Genomic DNA, 20,330 nt, shown 5'->3' with positions numbered 1-20,330 from the left:
CAAAGCTCTCCTTTAACAATCCTCTCCCTCTCTTCATTTGTAAATCTCGCCTGTCCCATTCCTCACCTGGCCTGATTCTGATAAACAGGCCATTCCCTCAGCGTCTGATCCCATTCTCCCTAACCCCAGTCCAGAAGTCACCTCATTATACCTTTACCCAGATATCTCCCTTTCTGCCTTCTCACCTCCTCATCCCTATTCCTCATCCTCATCCTGTCTGCCCCAACCTCAGGTAAAAAATAACCACATCCATGTCTGTCTCACTGTCTTGTATGTGTCCCTATCACTATGTGTCATGCTACAACCTTTGTGATCATTTAACATTTATCATGAAGAAATACACGTTTTATCTATAGCACTCTTGAGTTCCCATTTCAATGGAATGCAGTGTCATGGAACACCAGGCGTTTTAGGCTTGAGGCCCAACCCACTAAGCATGCAAACTCTAATTTAACCTTCATCTGATGCTCATAATATCTCTTCCTCTCTTTGACTTTCCCATTCCCACACTAGTCTGGATCTGCTGGACAGAGTCAAACCATTCCCTCACCTCACATCCTCCCTGCTCCATGTCCAGAAATCACCCTTTCTACACCCCCCCCATACTTATTCTCCATCCTCCTCTTCCTCCTCTTCCTGTCAACTTCAACATCAAGTACAAATAACCACATCCATGTCTGTGTGTCAGCATGTCAAATCCAATCAAATCAAATTGTATTTGTCACATGCGCCGATTACAACAGGTGTAGACCTTACAGTGAAATGCTTACTGTGTCCCTATCGTTGTGTGTCATGCTAAAACCTTTGTGGTCATTCAATATTCATCATGCAGAGATATTGTACATCTTTAATATATAGCACTATAACTGAGTTGACGTCAAAATGGAATGTAGTGTTCTTGAATTGAAACTAATCAGGTTGGGGCTTGGTCAATAGGATGGTAGAGTGCCATGGAATACCAGGTACTGTAGCCCATCAAACTTAGGTTAAATGATAGTTGGCATTCTATCTGATTCTCAAAGTCTCTCTTTTAACAATCCTCTCCCTGTTTGACTTTCCATTCCTCTGTTTCCCATTCCCACCCTAGCCTGGATCTGCTGAACAGACCATTCCCTCTCCTCCCATCCCCCCTGCTCCCAGTCCTAAATTCACTTCCCTCCTTTGTCCAGAAATCACCCTTTCTACCTTCTCACTCCCTCAAACCGTGTCTTCATCCTCATCCATTCTACTCCAACTCAAGGTGAAAACAAGCACATCCATTTCTCACCATGTGTCTGTCATGACGAAACCCATATCCCCTAATGTCAGAGCAAACATTATACTGCTATTTTGATGCACTCATCTATCCCTTATCTGTCACTGAACTGTTAAACTAAGATTTCTTCTCTGTTGCCTCTAATTCCTTCATTCTTCATGGAAAACCAAAGACCAGTCAATCTGGGGCACTAGATATGCAGCTTTGTATGAAAGAAATGCAAAGAGATCCCTTGAATGAGTCACATGTGGTGAGTTCCTCTTGTGTGCCTCCAAACCATAGCACTATTTATGGCCACATCATTTCTATACGCAGAGTCTGCTGCCTCTTAGAGAAACCCAAAATGAAGTGCTGTCTGTTTGAGTTTAAACATGATCTAATCTGGATAATTATATATATTTTAGAAGTAGATATTTAACTTCTAATCTAATTTGCCTGTAACTTACAGTTGTAGTTATTAACATCACAGCCATGTTGCTGTTTCAGTGTCACATCAGTGGCTCCACATATGTATCCCAACAACAACGTACTGCAATGCGCCAACCAAAGCTGTTTTTAATAATGTCAAACAGGCATTTTGCCCCCAGCACCACATGCCTGCTAAAGTAACTTGTACTACCCTCTACATTACAAAGGACACATGTAGACACAAAGGTCTTGCATGTGAGGTGTTTTTTTTAGCTACTCTGGGGCCTCTTATGCTAAGGTTGAATATATTTTTGTGGTGTTGCACTTTGTGAGTTAGACTGCCCCTCCCTGATTTCTGATCAGTTTGAGTCAGCGCCATGCAGTCAGTCTAGAGTACAATCTGAAGCATCCAGACAGGCTCATAATGAGAAAACATTCCTGAAAATCCTCACCTCTTCCCTCCTCTTCCGTGGCCATATTTTTGAGCTGAGACTCTTATTTTGATGAAAGAACTTGACTATTTCCCCCAACAGCGGCCTTAGTCAGAGAACAAAGTAGTCAAATCATCTATCCATCTATCCATCTATCCATCTTTCCATCTTTCCATCCTTCCTTCCTCCAGTCGTTTCCTCTTTTCTGCGTGTCAGCGGAAGGTGGGGAAGGAGTCTCTGGCCATAGCAGGCAGGGCTGAGACGCTGGTCACCCTCTATGAGACTGACCACAGGCCTAAAGCCTCCTCCCCCTGTTCACCCCCAGCCTCTCCGCCTCTGTCTCCGGTAAGCATGTCTGACTGAGCATGCAGCCACTCAGGCTGTACCAGCCTTGAACAACAGCCATTATCTAGGTGAAGAACATAGACTATGTCCCAGGCCATGGCTCTGAGTAAGATGAAGAGATATTGTGTAAAATAAGGATTGGGATGATTATTCTTTGCAGGACTCTATGACTCATTATGCTTTGTGAACCAAAGGCCAAACTCGGCCATAAGGCCTTTTATGGTCAAAGTTGTGGAATCTGACACAAGTGCATCACTCCCTCATTATCTTCATTTGCTGTGCTGACAACGATTGTAGCACTGTCTGTCTGTTCTGTTTCCCAGGGTTCCTTGCGGAGGGAGTTCCCCGGGTCTGGTGACAAGTGTCACTCCTGTCAGAAGCGCGTCTATGTGGTGGAGAGGATCAGTGCTGAGGGACTTTATTTCCACAGGGAATGCTTTCGCTGTGACACCTGTGGCGCCGCCCTACGCCAGGGAGGCCATGCCTTCGACTCTGAGCAGGGTATGTGTTTCCCAACACTAAGGTTTAGATGTCCGCTTACTGTCAATCAATCAATCAGCCAATCAATCAATCAATCAAATCAGCAGTAGTGACAAAGTCCTATTCAGATACCAAACCTAAAACCCCAAAGAGCAAGCAATGCAGATGTAGAGGCATGGTGGCTAGGAAAAACTCCCTAGAAAGGCAGGAGCCCAGGAAGAAACCTAGAGAGGAACCAGGCTCTGAGGGGTGGCCAGTCCTCTTCTGGCTGTGCCAGGTAGAGATAATTAACTGTTTATGTGCCCATTTTTCTAAATCCTCTTTTGATCATGTTCAATTAGGCAAGTTGTACTGCAAGCTGCACTTCACACAACGTAAAAATGGAATGAACCATCGGAGGACATTCAATTCACATCTGGTAATTATTCTGGATCATTCAATCATCCACTTGCTATTGTCATTTTGATGTTAATTTGTGGGACATCTTTGTGACTCAATGGGTCTCTCCCTCAGGGTCAGAATGGAGCCGGGGTTCAGGAGGGATCAGAGACACAGACTCCCAACGGTGACCCAACAGAAGGCCTGCAGGGCCAGTCACCAGGTACCTTCAGCTCCCGCCTGAGGAAGAGCCTGAGCTGGCCCCTGAGTGTGACCCGGGCTGTGTGTGACTCCCCCCGCCTCCTGTCTCGCTGGGTGCATGGTACGGCCCAGGCTGTGGGCCTCCACTTTAGGGCCAATGTGCAGGACTATGTCTTCCTGTATGAGCTGCTGAGCCTGGGAGTGCCCCTGCTGTTCATGCTCCAGGAGGTGCTGCTGCAGATGTACTCTGAAACCGGGCCTGTCTCCCAGTCCATCCAGCCCCTACTGCTGTGGCTGGAGGAACACCTGGGCCACAGGCTCATGTAGAGGCCCACCAGGGAGGGAATCCTAATCCTAACCCTATCCCTAACCCTCGTGCAATAGGGTCTGAAGCTTGGCTGAACATTAACTAGTGTATCTTGCATTTGTGCCAAGTCATATGACGGCAAGCTACCATTTTACCATGCACCTTGTTAATATTTTCTCACAGAATATGTAGCTGTCAGTGCATTAGATCTAGTCCTACACCAAAGAACAAATAACATTTCCCACGCAGTATCTTGGTTTGTGATACGTGTGGTAGTTTTTCATGAACATTATATTCTTCTTTAGGATGAGGGGTAATGTGCTGTACATGGTTTCATGGTGGTCTAAATCATTTACGGTAACGGTATGTGGTTGAGTTTTTGCGCGGAAGAAGTAATCTAAATGAAAAGACTGACTTGAAGCACTTTAACTTGGGGAGCTGCCTTGACCTGTGGCTGATGCCTGATGAATGGTGTGGGAGTTTATGGCTGCCTAATGGTTATCCAGGGCTTGGATAATGACTAGTGCTGACGCTGCATGTTTACTAAACCCTGCTGAACTCACAGGTCGGGGTCGGGGGCCAACGTGGATCTGTGCTTGACCAGATTTTCTCATCTTTTTTTCTATTTCAATATTGTTTGCACAAGTTTACATTTAAAAGTTATTGTAAGATCTCCTATGACACCATGACCGTAGTGTACTTTCGCTACACATTATGATAACTTGTATTGCTTTATTTTATGGCCCAGTGCCTCCAGTATTTTTGTGCATTGTCCGTTGTACTTAAAAAGCGGAAGAGCTTTCATGGCCATGGGCTTTGGTTTACGACTCCAGTTCATGGACTGTTTAATGCTTACTCATTGCTGCCACCTGTTGGTGAAACAGATGCAAGGCCAAATTCAATTTACTGTATGATGAGGTGGAAAATGGGACTAAAGAGTTGATGTATGTTTGTAATATAATTTTTTCTTCATTTTTGTTATTTTTTTACAAGTCTATTTCACTTAAATATGTTTTTCATAATGTTACGAATATTGCTGAAAGGAATTGTTCAGGAGGACAGAATCTGACATGATAACTCAGGCTATGTTTGAATGCTGTGGTGTGTATGTGCTTTCCTGAACCAGAAGTTACATCATTCATGCAGTACACTGTACAGTGCTACTGTGTGTTGTTGAGTAGCACAATCTCATGTTTTCTCAATGCCTTTTCTTTGACTATCTAACAATTACAAAGTTTCAATACATTTTAACTGGATTTGATCCTTCCTCTGATTTCTCTCTCTATTCTAACCTATATTTCCTTCCTTTAATTTCTTCTCATGTTCGCTTGAAGTCTGTTTTCAACTTTCTGATGATGAGCCTCCTGATTGGTTAGGAGACATGCCATTCTGAAGGTGATCACCTGCATGGTCACATGGTTATGTGAATAATGTTTTGGAGTGAATGTCTGGTCAGATTAGTCCAAGTTACTGTCCGCACTTCCACACACAAATAAAAAATGCTTCTAACCCCTGTGTTTGAGCTACAGACAGCAGTATTTAAGCATTGTATTTTTCTGTTTCGTCTTCACCCGGCGATACCAACCATTTGCCGATGTACTTAACGGAGGCTGGACTAGAGCAGTGTTTGTGAGACAATGGCAGTTCCTGAAAACGGTTCTTCTCACAAAAATGTCTAATCCACAAACTATTATGATCCTACTATCGAAAGGCTGAGCTTCACAAACACGCAAGTGTGTTCGCGTAGACAGCTTTCTGTCATGTAGAGGCATGCCACTCTTTCTCCCATCTTTTGCCATCTTTCTTTCTCTCTTCCAGAAGCTGTCACCCAGGAGAATTTTCTCTTGACCCACACAAACAAAGGGAATTCATATCCCAACAGGTTCATAACTCATGTTGTCTTAAATTAATGCATTGAATAATGTATTATGGGACTTCTAATGCAGCCTGCTTTTCTCATGGAGATTCTGTGTTCCTTTATGTATGACCGAAAGCAACAAATGTAAATAAATTAACGGAGTTATTTGTCATCTTGATCCAGTTTACTGTCATTTCTTTCATAATATCACAATGTTGTTCTCCCCATGGTTTGATTTGGCACATAGAATAGTACAAATGGGGGTAACACGTTTAAATCAAGCCGTTCAGCATCACATAGTATACAGGCTCAGTATTCAAAGTAAACATGAACTCCTCTTAAAGAGCATGTCTCCTATATTTAGTCTACTTACCATGTCTAGTCTCCTAAATTAAAATATATGGGTTAAGTTCCTCTGTCCCCGTCTCAGTGCTGATAAGGCCCCAGGCCAGACGGACATGTTCCTGGAGCTCTTTCTGGATCCGTGAGAGCCAGAAAGGATTCTTTGGTGATGAGGTCACAGGGGACATGTCAAACCATACAACTCTCCCCCCAGCCAATCCACTGTAGTCCTGCCAGATATGGTTCATGGTTCTCACAGCTGAGGAAATGTACACCATCAGTGTCTTGTGTCTTATTCAACAGCCATGAAATCATCTCTCATCACACCTGGTTAAGATGTTTTGTTGTCACATACAGTTCACAGTATAGGTGCAGTGAAATGTGTTGTGTTACAGGGTCAGTCATAGCAGTACGGCACCCCTGGAGCAAATTAGGGTTAAGTCCCTTGCTCAAGGGCACATCGACAGACTTTTCACCTCGTTGGCTCAGGTATACGAACCAGAGACTTTCACTTACTGGTCACCCCACACCACTACATGCCACCCCACACCACTAGAATACCTTTTTTTTTTTAAAGCATATACTTTGGAATTACAATTATTTCATGGGAAACATCATATAATCAATGTATTATACTAGCTGCCAAAGCATGTCTCTCAGGCTGTATTACCATCAGAATCCAATACCTTTCATTAGCTTTGCTTTTAAGGGGAAAGCTTGATCTAATGTAATCACAGCAGAGGTACAGACTATTGAAGCACTCTTTTTTTATAGTATCATCCACTTGTCCCTTCAACCCATCACCATGGAAACCAAAAAAAACCTCAGCCAAACACTTTTGCAAGCCCTGATGATGCTGCTTGTAAACATGTCTGTTTCTCTGAGTTCTCAGAGCCTCTCATACAAACATTTGAGGGAGGTGTTCCAAACCAAACCTGGCACATCTGCTAGACCGGGGCTGGATGGGCCTGGACATTTTGTTCAGAAAATTTGCATCACACAGTGTGAAAGGACAATGCAATTAAAGCTACTGGGGTCAGCAGATTGTCCCTCACTTCCTTGTCCAGTACAGCCGAGATCAAGGAGAAGCTGAGGAAATGTGATCACTAAAAACATTTAACGGTCTACAGAAGGCCAAGTGTTTAAAAGCAACTTTCTTGACTAAATAATAATGGAGGTTGGTAAAACAATGTATTTCAGTGAGATAAATCATGAGACACAGGTATGTGTCTCTTTGGTGTTGTATTTAAGTAGATATTTTATTTTATTAATCTGCTTCCTTCAGAGCATTCAACCCAAAGCATTGATTTGAGATTGTCAATTGAGAAATGCCAACCATTTTTCCTTCCATTGGAGCTATCAAGTCAAGGGTAAATGTGTATAAAACTGTTTTCTGCAAGAAAATTACAGAACAATTACTTGCAAAGGGAAAATTCACTCAACTGAAGTGGCACACTCTCTTGACAGTCAATTAGAGTTGACCGCCTTGACATATTTTCTATTCAGTACCGTGTTTTGTAAATCACTGCCTTATAGTAATACGCAGCTGGTTAAGGGACCGAGAACTGTTTTTCCTCTCTGGCCCGGATTAGATGAATTTTGAGCCTCTGATGCCACCCACTGGCTGAATCATTGTTTTCAATAACAGTGTTTTATGGCTCCACTTTCTACTCTGACTCACACACACCTTCACCCTCAATCTGATCCCTGATCTATGTCACTGTCCCAGGAGAAGGAGTGATGAGACATGAATATATAGTGCCTGTATGTGCATGTAGGTATGTTTGCCTGTGTCTCTCACTTTCACCCACTCTGTCTCTCCTCTGCCACTATACTGTATGTCTGCCTCTCTGTCCTGTGAGGGTCTTCCTCTCTTGTCTCCACCTTTTCCTTTTCCTGTTGTACCTCTTGCCCCTTCCTTCCTGCTCTGTCATCACCCGTTGCTGTGCAGCTCCTCTGGACTCAAGTTCTCACGGTAACTGTTGTGATCTCAAATCTGGGAAAATAAACTAAATGAGTCAAATGAGGTTCTCTAAGTTATTAACGGATCACTTTTATGAGTCATTAACGGGTTGGCAACTACCATCTACCACAGCTCATAACAGTGTAATGATTCTATTTCATGTCCTCTAACATGTCATTGGAACAGATAACCACTAGAGAGCACTGTTGTTTAGAAAGAGGCTCATTTCAAGGGATCAAGGAAATGACCCAAAAATGCCTCTATGTAATTGTCTAATATGTGGGTTCAGGCATTGGCCAGCATAAACATGTTTAAAAGAACCAAGCCCTACAGCATACCAATAGAATCAGAAACACTTTCTTTCTCTTTCTCTCTCCAACTTTCTCACTTGTTCAGCTCACTGAACCAGTTAAACCATCAGCTTCCGGCAGGTTTATGTTGATCTCCCAATATGCACGGCGGCTGATTTGATATCTCTCCTATCAGACCACACTGGCTGCTCCATGCTTAATGTCATTTACAACAGGATGAAATCTTTCCTGAATAATCGTATTGCTCAAAGGAGGGTCTGTTTGATCCCCAGTGTTTGGCTCCCATTATTTGGCTCACCTCTCTATTGTAAGATAAGGCAGCTTGGTGACAAACAGGCCAGGACAGACTGCATATCTTCCTAATGGAAAGGTTAATGTGCTCTGAATACCACAACCTTCGGTCACATCTTAGTCTGACAAACAATGTGACCGAGTGCCAACCTGTCAGATCCAACATGTGACCATTACTGACACAGATTCTAATCAAATCTATCAGTTGAAGGAAATTAAAGACTTCAAGGTTCTATTTTAGGAACCTGCTGAATATCTAGCTATCAGTTGTGATAACCGCTTCTATTAATTTATTATATAGATTTTGTATAACCTCACCTCTTGACGTCAGTTATTTAACATGGAACATGCCTAAGCAAGTGGAGGTACCAGACGCTACATAGTACATAAGGGTTATCTGCTTATTAACGGGCTAGTGATATTAAATTAAATTACCAGCTGAGAAAAAATCATGCAAAGTCATTTAGACTCAGCACACACTCATTGCTTACGCAATTGAAGAAAACAGAGATGCCATTTAAAAGCATTTAGCCCAACCAAACTGCACCGTGCAGATCTCTTTGGCATTGGATTACTTGTGTGTCATGGACACAGCATTTAATGCCTGGGGATGGAATTGGTAGGAGATGGGGTTAGCTGAGACCAGTTATGAAGGGCAAGTCAACTATCACAGTGATAACTCAAGTCTGTTTTGACGTGTGCACATGTGTTTGTGTGTGTCACTGCTGCATCTGAGGATCCCTCTGACTGTGAACTTGACAGTCCTTAACCTGGGCCCTGTTCTGAAATAACAGCAGTGCATCAGTCAAGATGCATGTTGTTAATTCAATACGTTATGATCAGCGTATTCTGGGAGTCCACCTGCGAGCCGCACTCATTACCTAACTAAGGTCTCAGATGAGACAGTAGTCTGTGGTATAGGGTGACAGGGTGCATGGCCCTGGACGGTGGATAGAGAGGTGGGACTCCAGTGAGAGGAAAGGGAGCATTTTAGAGTTGTGTTCTTTGTTATTCTTTGTGTCTGTGGAGATGACCACAGTTGGGAGTTTAGGAGTGGAGGCCGGATGCTGAGGTCGAGGGGATGTGGAGGTGTAAGGAGGAGGGCTGTGGGCTCAGCGCTCCCACTCCTCTCTAACATGCTCCTCATGCCTCACCCCACAGCAGGATCCTGCAGCACATGGGAAAATCTAAGTGCTGACACGGCCATGGGGGAACACATGCACTGACAAATAATCACACAATCCCTATCACAGATCTCTCTCATTAATTGTGTCTAGTCTCAAGTTACATTTGACACCTCTGCATGTGATCAACACAACAGAAGCTGCAGGGACATGTTGAATGAGATTTCAGAAATGTATCTCTAACAGCAGAGCAAAGACCGATATGAGGTTTCAGTCACACAAAACATATGTGAAGTGGCCCTGCTCTTACCCCTCACTGTCTTTCACAGAACTGAGTATGGCAGAGCAAGTGTCATTGGTAGAATGCTGGTGTAAAATGGAATCCACTGCAGAGGTCACTGTTCATTGTTGTATCTGCCTGCCCGCTCTGCTCATCCCCGTGGACTGCAATGTGACTGTGAATTGACTCTGGGGGGTCCTTGAACAAGTTTGTTACACTCCTGGACTGCAGAACAAGTGTGCTGTATATCATTGGTGTTATTTTCTATATTGGCCTTGTTCTAGCCCCATGAAAACGCATGTTTAGCATAAGTAAAAGAAAACTGATGGATAATTATATTGCTGGAAGTAAATACATCTGGGTAGCAGAAAAACAAAGGAAAAATCGTTTTGATAATTTCGCTGGACTTAATTTTCCTATGATTAGAATCGAAACCCCTCTGATTATTTTACTTTATCGGCTCTTGCTTTACTATACTTATTCCCATTAACTGGACATTGGCTACCTTATTTTTCCCATATCCCATGAAAAGTGGGTGGGAAAGGGACGGGTACGGGAATCAAATAACAGGGAGACGTCAGATGGCTGCGCAAATACTTGGAATTCCGGTTCCGTCGTTGGCTATTCCGTAAACTTTGACAAGCAGAAAGTTGTATTTATATGATAGGCTACAACAGTCTCAATAGCTTGAATACCCAGTAATAAACTGGAAATGGCTTCTTCGCCACAGAAATCACCTTCTTCTCCCAAATCTCCGACTCCAAAATCACCACCTTCAAGAAAAAAAGATGACTCTTTCCTCGGAAAACTTGGGGGAACTTTGGCCAGAAGAAAAAAGGCAAAAGAAGGTTCGTGCATTGGGCATATTAAGGCATCTATATAAAACGATTGACATAACGAAAGCTAAAAAAGGATTAGAACTAAAATACGATTCCTGTTGAACAGTAGGCTACATTATGCTATAAATAGCCACATTCCAACGTTTTTTTCCTCAGAATTAAACAATTTGTTGAATAGATTAATGACAGTTTTTGCTTGAAAACAAGCTAAGAAACTTTGCTATATGCTGCTTTCAAGATAAATGGGAACTCGGAGAAAAAAATCATGACGTCTATGATCTTCATGTTGGAAAGTCGGGGCTCTAGAAAGATGCACGAGTTCCCGACTTTGAATTCGAGTTGGATGTCCGTTCAAAAAAACATTCTCAGTTGGAGCTCGTTTTTTTCCGGAGTTCGCAATTGTCTTGAAAGCACTGAAGAGTGAAATCGGAGATGTCCGAGTTCCCAGTTGTTTTGAATGCGGTAATAGTATAGGCCCGCTAGTAATTGCTAGGTGTGTCTATTTCCATGACGTCATTTTGTTATACGTCAACGGGAATGGTGACTGAAAGACCCTCTTCATGTTTGATGTCTGCATCTATCATCAAATAACTGTGATAACAATTTGGATGATTTTGTTTTTGGTGAGGGGGGACAGCATCTGTTTGAGTTGTATTACGTTGTGTTTGTCCAAGCCATAGCGGGAGAAGGCTGTGTGTCTGTGTTTACAGTACACATGGCTGAGCTACTGCCATGTAAGGATAAGAGACTGCAGATATTCCATTACAGATGTGTTCACCAAGAAATGAGGAATAATTCCCATTCTCTCTCCAGCACAACCACTGCCTGAGTTCAGACCAGAGGCTGCTAAGGCTTTCATAGTTTCACATTTGATTTCAATCATACCTTCAATTAAGTATTAATTAGACAAGCACTTGAGTTTTCGTTTAATCTTTTTGGTAAATGAGCAAGCATCAAGTATGATTAAATGTCTGAAGCACTATTATTGTTTGTATTGTTTCTTGGAAGACACTTTGACCCATTTTCATTCATTACATTTGAAGCGTATCTTTTGATACAGACATGCCCTACATATACTCCTGAGGGGCATGTAAAAGTGAATCTGCAGCTGAGCCCCATTCACCAAAATCCTGAACAAATACCGTCCAACCTGGTCCTGTAGGGGTCTGTTCCATGGAGGGCCTCTCCACTGCCATGACAGCAACATACAGTATTTCAATCATAAGAGCGTTATTGTATACCATGTTGTGTCTCTGCCTGTGAACTGAGGAGCAGTCCTTTCAGACCAGAGAGACAGAGACAGACAGAGAGGTTTACATTATCCAGATGATGCTTTTGCGTTGGTTCAACAATCTGTTGAAGAACCAAATGGATGCAGCTCTTTTAGTGTGAGGAAGGAGGAAGGTGATCTCTGTCTCTGTGGGTTAGGCTGAACAGCAGAGGGAGATCTTGGTGTTGATTACTAACAGGATGTTGACATCTCCAGGGGGCGCTTTCTCTGTTTGGGAGGAAACTGAAGAGAAAAAAACTAGCGTAGTTTGTTCTGCAGGCCTTTATCACGTTATGTTATGCAGCTCTGCATCAGTGCTATAGTGATCTTACTGAAATATCAACTGGTCCGGACAGGAACTAGCAGTGCTGGCACCATGGCCAGACAGAGTGGTCAGGTTGTCACATCACCTGTGTGAATTCCCCACATGTGCCAATTTGCACAATGCCAGGCGAGGTAAGTGAAATGATCAGGGAAGGAGGCGGATGCTCAGGACAGCAGCGTGAGACCGAGCCTAGATCTATGAACGCCTAGCAACTGGATGGAGAGGATGGCCTTGTCCTGTGTGGGGCGATGTGTCTCAGAGAGAAAGGGTTTTTTCAAAGAGGGCATGGTCTGAGCTATCAGAGCAACTGACCTTGACTGCTTAGTGAATAGACAATCACTCTCTCACATCTCCTCCAATTTACGGTAATAGTGTGATTGGCTTGTTCTGGGAGTCTCCCATGTAGTATTATCACTGGCTACAATGAGGCACTTCATCTTATTAATCAAAGCTAGACTGAGCTCTCTCTCTCCTGGCTAACCCGAACGTGACCAAAGACTAGGTTATAATTAGAGACATGCGTTGTGAGCCAACTCTTTCTGGTAAGATCAATGTGCCATAATACTGACAACCTGGCATGAAGAGCATAGCTTAACCGGAAGAAAAGAGCCCTAAATTGGGTGGACATATTTTTTCATGACTATTAACTCAATGGAGGTGTCAGTACAGTTTTATAATAATTAGCCTGTCACACATTGAGTCAGGCCACTAAAGGTCTAAGCTTCTCTGCTTCTGCAGTGTCTGAGCTCCAGGAGGAGGGGATGAATGCCATCAACCTGCCGCTCAGCCCCATCCCCTTTGAGCTGGACCCAGAGGACACCATGCTGGGTAAGGCCTCCATCTCCACTCCTGTAGTGTATCGCATGCACACACACACACACACACACACATACTCTCTCACTTTCTCACTCTCTTGTACTCTCTCTCATTGTCTATATTCTAAACGTGTGTGTGGTTCTAGAGGAGAATGAGGTCCGCACCATGGTTGACCCTAACTCCAGGAATGACCCCAAACTGCAAGAACTGATGAAGGTGTGAGATATAAAATGACTGCCGTATGTCACAATCAAAGCATTGGAAAGCGATATTATGGGCCTTATGAATGTACAGTTTGTATGTGCCTGTTAAATTCCATATGATGTTTTGTATGCAGGTACTCATAGACTGGATCAATGATGTGCTGGTGGGGGAGAGAATCATTGTCAAAGACCTGGCTGAAGACCTCTACGATGGGCAGGTTCTGCAGAAACTATTTGGTACAAATCCCTCCAAAGCATCCCTTCTATGCTTGCAATGCAGCACATTATTCTCTGGAATTTGTCCTCCCTGTGCTCTCGTTGTATTTGACAGTAAAACATGTTTATTTATTTATTTTTGTGTTACAGAGAAGCTGGAGGGTGAGCGGCTGAATGTGGCTGAGGTGACCCAGTCTGAGATAGCCCAGAAGCAGAAGCTGCAGACAGTTCTGGAGAAGATCAACGACACTCTGAAGGTCTCAATCAGAAACGTCAAATGGACCATTGACTGTAGGTGACATGTTTCACAGAGCGCTGTTTCATTTGAATTCCTGCTATTCTATGAATGTGTTCATGTTTTTTGGAATGTGTTGATCACAATTATTATTATGCCATTGGTGTGCGTAAAGGTGATGTAATAAGATAATGTTATTTTTTTACCGTGCTTGTTTGGTCATTTTGTTGGGTGACAGAGAGGCACAGAGAATGTTCACATTGGACTAATCTGCACCGTGCTGTCCCTCTGACATTATGACCATAGAAGTAATCCCTGTCTCAAGTGGTGGGAGGTCACGGTACTCAGTCTTGTTTCCTTTTTCAATTTGATTTTTTTCAATATTTTTAAGGGTATGCTGAAGCCATGTTTCTTTTCACATTGGTTTATTATTCTTTGGTGAATTGTAACCCTCTAATTCTCTTAAATTACAGTTGAGTTTTCTTTTAATCCTTTGTAGATTATCTAAAAGCCCTTGAGGAAATCAATAGGATTGTTTTTGACTGTGATCAAAGGACAGCTAGTCCTTTTGTTTTTCACTCATATCCTCCCATACAGGTTCTCTAAATAGTAAATGCAATATTTTTTTGTGGTAAATTATCATATTTCACATTTATTTTGGAATTCTATCTTTCAAGAAGTTGTCTTTTGCAGGTCATTGTATCAGTCACTTGAATCGCTTTGACATTACAGACAACAAGATTGGAATTGGTTGTAACAGTTTTCTAACAGTCACATTACTTCTACCCCAAAGACACAAGTTCAGTTTGTACAGGACACTGAATTCATTGTTTTGTTTTTGACCTTTGTTTAACCTATCTTGATAATTGTGAAAAAAATGGCATTTCTTCTTATCTTAAGCCTGCTCTAGTGCACCAGTGTGTGCATCATCTGTTAAATGACAATGTCGGTGGATGTACTAAAACATTCCTCTCATTCCTTCCCTCTTTCCCTTCCTATGTTCTCCCCTAGCTGTCCATGCTAAAAGCATCGTGGCCATTCTCCATTTATTGGTGGCGCTGTCTCAGCACTGCCGCGCCCCCATCCGCCTACCTGATCATGTGTCCATTCAAGTTGTGGTTGTACAGGTATAGTCCTTTCCTGATACATTTTGTACTATGAAAAGGGAAATCCTGAAAAAACTTAAATTTCTGACAAATGTCATAATTGTCTGTTTTTCCCCACAGAAACGGGAGGGGATCCTGCAGTCTCGCCAGGTTCAGGAAGAGATCACAGGGAACACGGAGTATGTCTTCACTGTCATCCCTTTTAACTAACTATGTACAGATGTCTGGATGAAACTACCCAACTTGTCCTGTCTTCCACAAGGCCTTTATCAGACCCTCCAGGGTATGAAGAAAAAATGTCTGAAACTTGTTTATAGAGGCAGGCAAGAAAATAAATGCCAATGTTTAAGGAAAGAAGGCCTTAGAAACTTGGCCGTGAAGATTATGTTAATTAATGGAGGTATAAGTATGAGGGACGAAAACCAAACACATTCATGCACTCTGCCTTGGAAAGGTCATTCAAAACAAGGTGATTATAGGGCAAATCACATGTCTGTAAATATCTGTTCACAAATCAGTCAGCAAATAAGTCCACTGGGCATTGAAGCTGTTGGAACAATTGAGGGACTGATTAGGGGAATGGAACGGCCTCTCTTGGTTTGCGTTAAAGCAGAAAGACAATGCGGAACCCCTTGGGGGGCCGATATGGACAGTTGGAGCCCCATGCTGATGGGAACATTTAGTGTGTGTGTGGGGGGGTTCGGGGGTTCTGCTCCTGCCAGCCACACCACTACTTTATGGCGCTGCAGCTGATTAATAGTGGTCCAACGGGTGCAAATCAGCTCTGGAGATAAGAGGGAGGGGGCCCTGGGCTGTTGTCCTGCGAGGGGCAGCAGCTGCTGAAGCAGGTCTCTGCCGGGGAAGATTGGACTGTGAAGACAAGCCACTGCCTCCCAGGCACATGTCCACCAGGAAGACCCACCACACAGCGTTTGATCGGACCGCTCCTGGGATAGAACCACAACGCAAATCTCTTTGTCTTCCTGTCTGGCCGTCTTGATTAGACCATCTGCATTCAGTTAATATTTTCCAGTTTAAACAAAGTCCTAGTTTATTTTTTCTTCTCATTTGAACTTGTCTGTTTCGTCTAATGTCTTTCTACAGTGCTGTGATTACACAGTACGATACCAGTGCTGAAATACTTTGTTCTCTTCTCTTGCAGGGCTCTATCAGGAAGACATGGTAAGCATTTTCACTTTGTTGTAATAAAATAAAACGGCTCATATTACCATGCATTCATTTTAGTTAGTTTGCCATTACATTACTACTGTTTTATTATTAAAATGAACATTCTGTTATTGTAATCATTTAACCTCTATTCAATTTCAGAACGAGATGCGTTTGACACCTTGTTTGACCATGCACCAGACAAGCTGAATGTGGTGAAAAAGGCAAGTCTCCATCCTAATTTCGAAAAAATAGAAGTTATTCGTTGTTTGTGTAACATTTAAATTGACTGAATACCTGCCCTTTTTGCAGACTCTGATCACCTTTGTGAACAAGCACTTGAACAAGTTGAACCTGGAGGTGTCTGAATTGGACACACAGGTTTGTTTCCCTTTTAATATACCTGTTTATGATTTGATGATGAACATGGTCATTATTAGTATGTTGTTCTACCTGTCATGCAGTTTGCTGATGGTGTGTACCTGGTGTTGCTGATGGGACTGCTTGAGGGCTACTTTGTTCCTCTCTTCAACTTCTTCCTAACGCCAGAGCATTTTGACCAAAAGGTAGGCTACATTGTAAATCAGACTAATTTTAATCTCTTACAAATAGTTTACAGTGAGCTGCTTACTGGACTGGCATGGCTCATGCTGGTCTCTTTTCCCATATAGGTGCACAATGTGTCTTTCTCCTTTGAGCTGATGCAAGATGGAGGCCTGGAGAAACCCAAGCCACGGGCAGAGGGTGAGTGCCTTCATTTTGTACACGTACATTGTTTCTGAAAGAAAGATATGTGACAGCAGAATTTCAACATTTTCGTTAGTCTTTCGGGATTAAACAAAAACAAAATGTGTCAATGTTTTTCTCTTGGGGCAGTATTCACTCAATGCTATATATAGTCAGAGCATGCCTTCTAATCATAACAACAGAGAGAGAGAGCGCATATATTTCCATTTTAGTCATTCAGCAGACACTCTTATCCAAAGCAAATTACAGGCACTGCTTTGCTCAATTGCAAATCAAAAGATTTTTCACCTAATCAGCTTAGGGATTCGAACCAGCAACCTTTCAGTTATTGCCCCAACGCTTTTAACCGCTAGGCTACCTGCCACCCTATTTGATGTGGGATTACTTTTATCCCCTGGGTATAACCATGTGACCGTTGTGTTAATTGAACTGAGGCCTGTAATAGTTTTAATGGTACGGTCAAGCACCAGTGAGTGGCCCATGATAACTGCATTGGGCTGTAACATTAAGTGTTCCCCTTTAGCTTTGATTTAAAGGTGGTTGCATGCCAAATTATAGCAATAGGCCTACTTAAAGCTCACCGCAATCATAACAGCTTCATTGAGGCATGGGGCTCAGGCAACATCTGTTTTTATAATGCATCTTTCCTCATAGCGCAGATGAATGAGGCCAGTTTTGCCTCACTGGATGTAATGGGCTAATGTAGATCTTATAGGTGGTGTGTCTTAAGTATGCAGTAGCTAGCAACAGGAGCTGGTTCCAATTACAGGAGATGTTTGAAGAAGGTGTCATACAGAGTGTACATCGCAGCTCTAAATCTGGGTCATTTACATGTTTTTCTTGTAAATGTTTCTCAGACTAAAGTCTGCCTTTTGGTTTTTCTGATCTTTTGGCAGATATTGTGAACTGTGACCTGAAGTCGACTCTGAGGGTACTCTACAACCTCTTCACCAAATACAGAAATGTGGAATAACGACTGGTACTTCACCGTTCATTCAGTTATATCGACGTATCAATCAAGCAAATGCCCTGTTTAGATGTATATTTCAGGGCAAACACGATGCATCTAATAGGGAGAGCACACCTGTGTTAGCTTTGTCCTGCTGAAGGCTCACTAAAACACAAGTACAGCACAGTATGTTGTAAAGTGTTTGGATATGAAAAGACAGATATATTTCAGTATTATTGAAGGTTAACTTAATGAGTTATTGATTATGCCGTCCTATCGTGGAGTCATTGCCATGTTGAATTGTTCTTGCCCATGTCATTCCGGGCCGACACCGTTTGAAGTCTACTTGGATTCACTTCCGACTACATGAAGGATCAGGATATTGATGTATTGAATGTATGACAGCTGGGTTTGTGCTCATCAAAGTATTGACTTCCATCTTTTGAATTGACTCAGAAGGTTTTTGGTTGTTGTTCTTAAAGCAGTGGGACCACATACAGTGCACACTATTCATTTATATACTGCCACGCTGCATATGTTTACCTTTGTTTGCTTTGTCTAATTTTATATATTTTAATACTGGTCATTGTACTTTAAATATAGTCTACCTGTAGGGGCATTTTGGCTCATCATTTACCAAAGATAGTATTTTAGATACATTATTTGAAGCTGTTAGATTCTTACAAATATTTTCTACTTATGCAAAGCATGATATATGGCTAATTTTGCCTATTTGTTTAGAATCTATTCATAAAACAATGTTTGCAAAGTAATATTCCAGTGCAGTGTTTACTACAACTACAGAACAGCAAGACCCCAGTACAGTTTCTTTTTTTTAATGACAAGAGCAGAGTATGAATTCAAACGATAAAACACTATATTCAACAGAACTAGCTAGTAGTGCTGAGAATGTAGTGTGGGAGTTTGACCAAAATTGATTCCGTTGTGTACTTTAATTTGAAGGTCGTAATCATTTCTTTCTATGTTGTGGTCTGAGTGCGGGTTTGATTATGGGCCTTGTGCTGTAGCACACGTGTGGCATTCCTTCCCATGGAAACCTGTATGCTCTGTATTGTTACCGTGCCATATGATCAAGTGAAATATAGAAGAGCACAGTCAAATGCTGACCGCTGAATGGCACAGCGGTCTAAGGCACTGCATCTCAGGGCTAGAGGCGTCACTACAGACACCCTGGTTTGAATCCAGGCTGTATCACAACCAGCTGTGATTGGGAGTCCCGTAGGGCGGCGCACAATTGGCCCAGCGGCGTCCAGGTTTGGCCAGTGTTAAGAAGTATCAATAAAACATGTTTACATTAAAATACCATCAGGATTTGGTGGTTTTAACATAGATTGACTTTACTCAACTTTTGTTACACCTGGCATTGTACCATTTCATAGACAAATAATACTGTATTGGACTGTGGATGTTGGTTAAAGTGGCTGCTTTATAACGAGAACTTAGCTTACAGTATTCCCAAGAAGTAGAGGTGCATGCAATTCATGAATGAATTTGCTAACCACACACAGACTGAATGGCTTTGCTAAGTGCTTAGCTGCAAATAGGAAGGTCACATTTTTCCTTTGAGTAACAACACTACTGTACAGTGAAGCACAGCACATAATGCATGACAAGGTTACAATAGAAGTTTCAGTGGAATTTCTTTGTGCCTGATTTGAACTATATAGCATGTTTCTTTTATTTAATTGCTTCTTTTTAGGAGTTGGAATTAATTTATTTCAATTTACAGACACTTAAGATTAGTTAAGATGCTTTTAGTGTGTCATGTCAACTGACTTAATTGAGCACAGAAATGAGTGAGAGGAGAAATGAGTGAGTTATCTTGTTTGAGTCTTCGAATAAAGTAGAAAATACTCATAGCTCAGTTTGTTTTCTTGATATTTCTGTTTTTACTCTTGGTCATATCTCTTGTGAACTGAGTTGCTATCTTTCTATACATCATACTGTATAACCTCTGACCTTCTGTTGTCTTCATCTTGCTTTTTGTGGTGCGTTTAACAAGTACCGCTATTTCCATGAATTGAAGCCCAGAACTGAAGGCCTGGACCTTCAGGGGAGGATGTGACAATGTATTTCAGTACTTCATTGTTCTGACACATTTCTGGTCATGCTATTATCAGTCAAGCCCAGGGACTAAGAGCTCTGCGTTTTCATCAGAATGCTGAAATGACCATCCATAATCAACCATCGTGCGCATAAGTGTTTTGAACAGGAGCCTTTGCAGCCATTAAAGTAATTACCCTCCCATCGCATCTTCTACATCCCTCCCTCCATTCATTATATCAAATAAGCCTGACTAACATGACTAACAGACATGATACTCTCTTGCCTCCGTAGTGTACGATGCTGAGAAAACACACACAGACACACACACACAAAAGGTGAGGCAAGAAGTGAGTAATACGATTGATAAGTGGTTCTTAGTTATTACAGGGTTGGCACTTTATGTTGGCATCTATTGA

At 42.3% G+C, this 20,330-nt stretch overlaps 2 protein-coding genes across 17 annotated transcripts in view; both read left to right on the top strand.

The window, feature by feature from the left end:
- mical2a (microtubule associated monooxygenase, calponin and LIM domain containing 2a) overlaps positions 1–5,841 on the top strand; it is a 47,474-nt gene extending 41,633 nt beyond the window's left edge. For 3 of the 16 annotated variants that reach the window (XM_024440182.2, XM_024440184.2, XM_042330930.1), the window contains 3 exons: positions 2,763–2,940; positions 3,261–3,337; positions 3,433–5,841. In XM_024440182.2, the coding sequence (XP_024295950.2) occupies positions 2,763–2,940; positions 3,261–3,337; positions 3,433–3,825 (648 nt within the window). In that variant the 3' untranslated portion in view covers positions 3,826–5,841. Of the gene's footprint in view, positions 1–1,087; positions 1,241–1,427; positions 2,941–3,260; positions 3,338–3,432 lie in introns of those variants that run through there. The other 13 variants (XM_024440196.2, XM_024440195.2, XM_024440186.2 and 10 more) reach the window with 12 other exon arrangements.
- A 4,706-nt stretch (positions 5,842–10,547) lies between these two features.
- Positions 10,548–19,727, top strand: parvab (parvin, alpha b). Its single transcript, XM_024440181.2, has 13 exons — positions 10,548–10,822; positions 13,147–13,236; positions 13,370–13,440; positions 13,562–13,664; positions 13,794–13,934; positions 14,890–15,005; positions 15,105–15,163; positions 16,147–16,166; positions 16,314–16,375; positions 16,464–16,532; positions 16,616–16,717; positions 16,823–16,895; positions 17,795–19,727. Exons 1-13 carry the CDS (start codon positions 10,687–10,689, stop codon positions 17,869–17,871), a joined length of 1,119 nt encoding a protein of 372 aa, XP_024295949.1. The 5' UTR covers positions 10,548–10,686; the 3' UTR covers positions 17,872–19,727.
- The last annotated feature ends 603 nt before the right edge of the window (positions 19,728–20,330 follow it).

The sequence above is a fragment of the Oncorhynchus tshawytscha genome, linkage group LG12, assembly GCF_018296145.1.
Source record: "Oncorhynchus tshawytscha isolate Ot180627B linkage group LG12, Otsh_v2.0, whole genome shotgun sequence".
NCBI lineage: Eukaryota > Metazoa > Chordata > Actinopteri > Salmoniformes > Salmonidae > Oncorhynchus > Oncorhynchus tshawytscha.
This window is presented reverse-complemented; position numbering and strand designations above follow the sequence as displayed.

Excerpts from the sequence above, each read along its gene's own strand:
- parvab (XM_024440181.2), top strand. The coding sequence starts at position 10,687 with ATGGCTTCTTCGCCACAGAAATCACCTTCTTCTCCCAAATCTCCGACT. Across the intron at positions 13,237-13,369 it reads CCCAGAGGACACCATGCTGG|AGGAGAATGAGGTCCGCACC; the intron begins GTAAGGCCTCCA and ends GTGTGGTTCTAG. Across the intron at positions 15,164-16,146 it reads GAGATCACAGGGAACACGGA|GGCTCTATCAGGAAGACATG; the intron begins GTATGTCTTCAC and ends CTTCTCTTGCAG.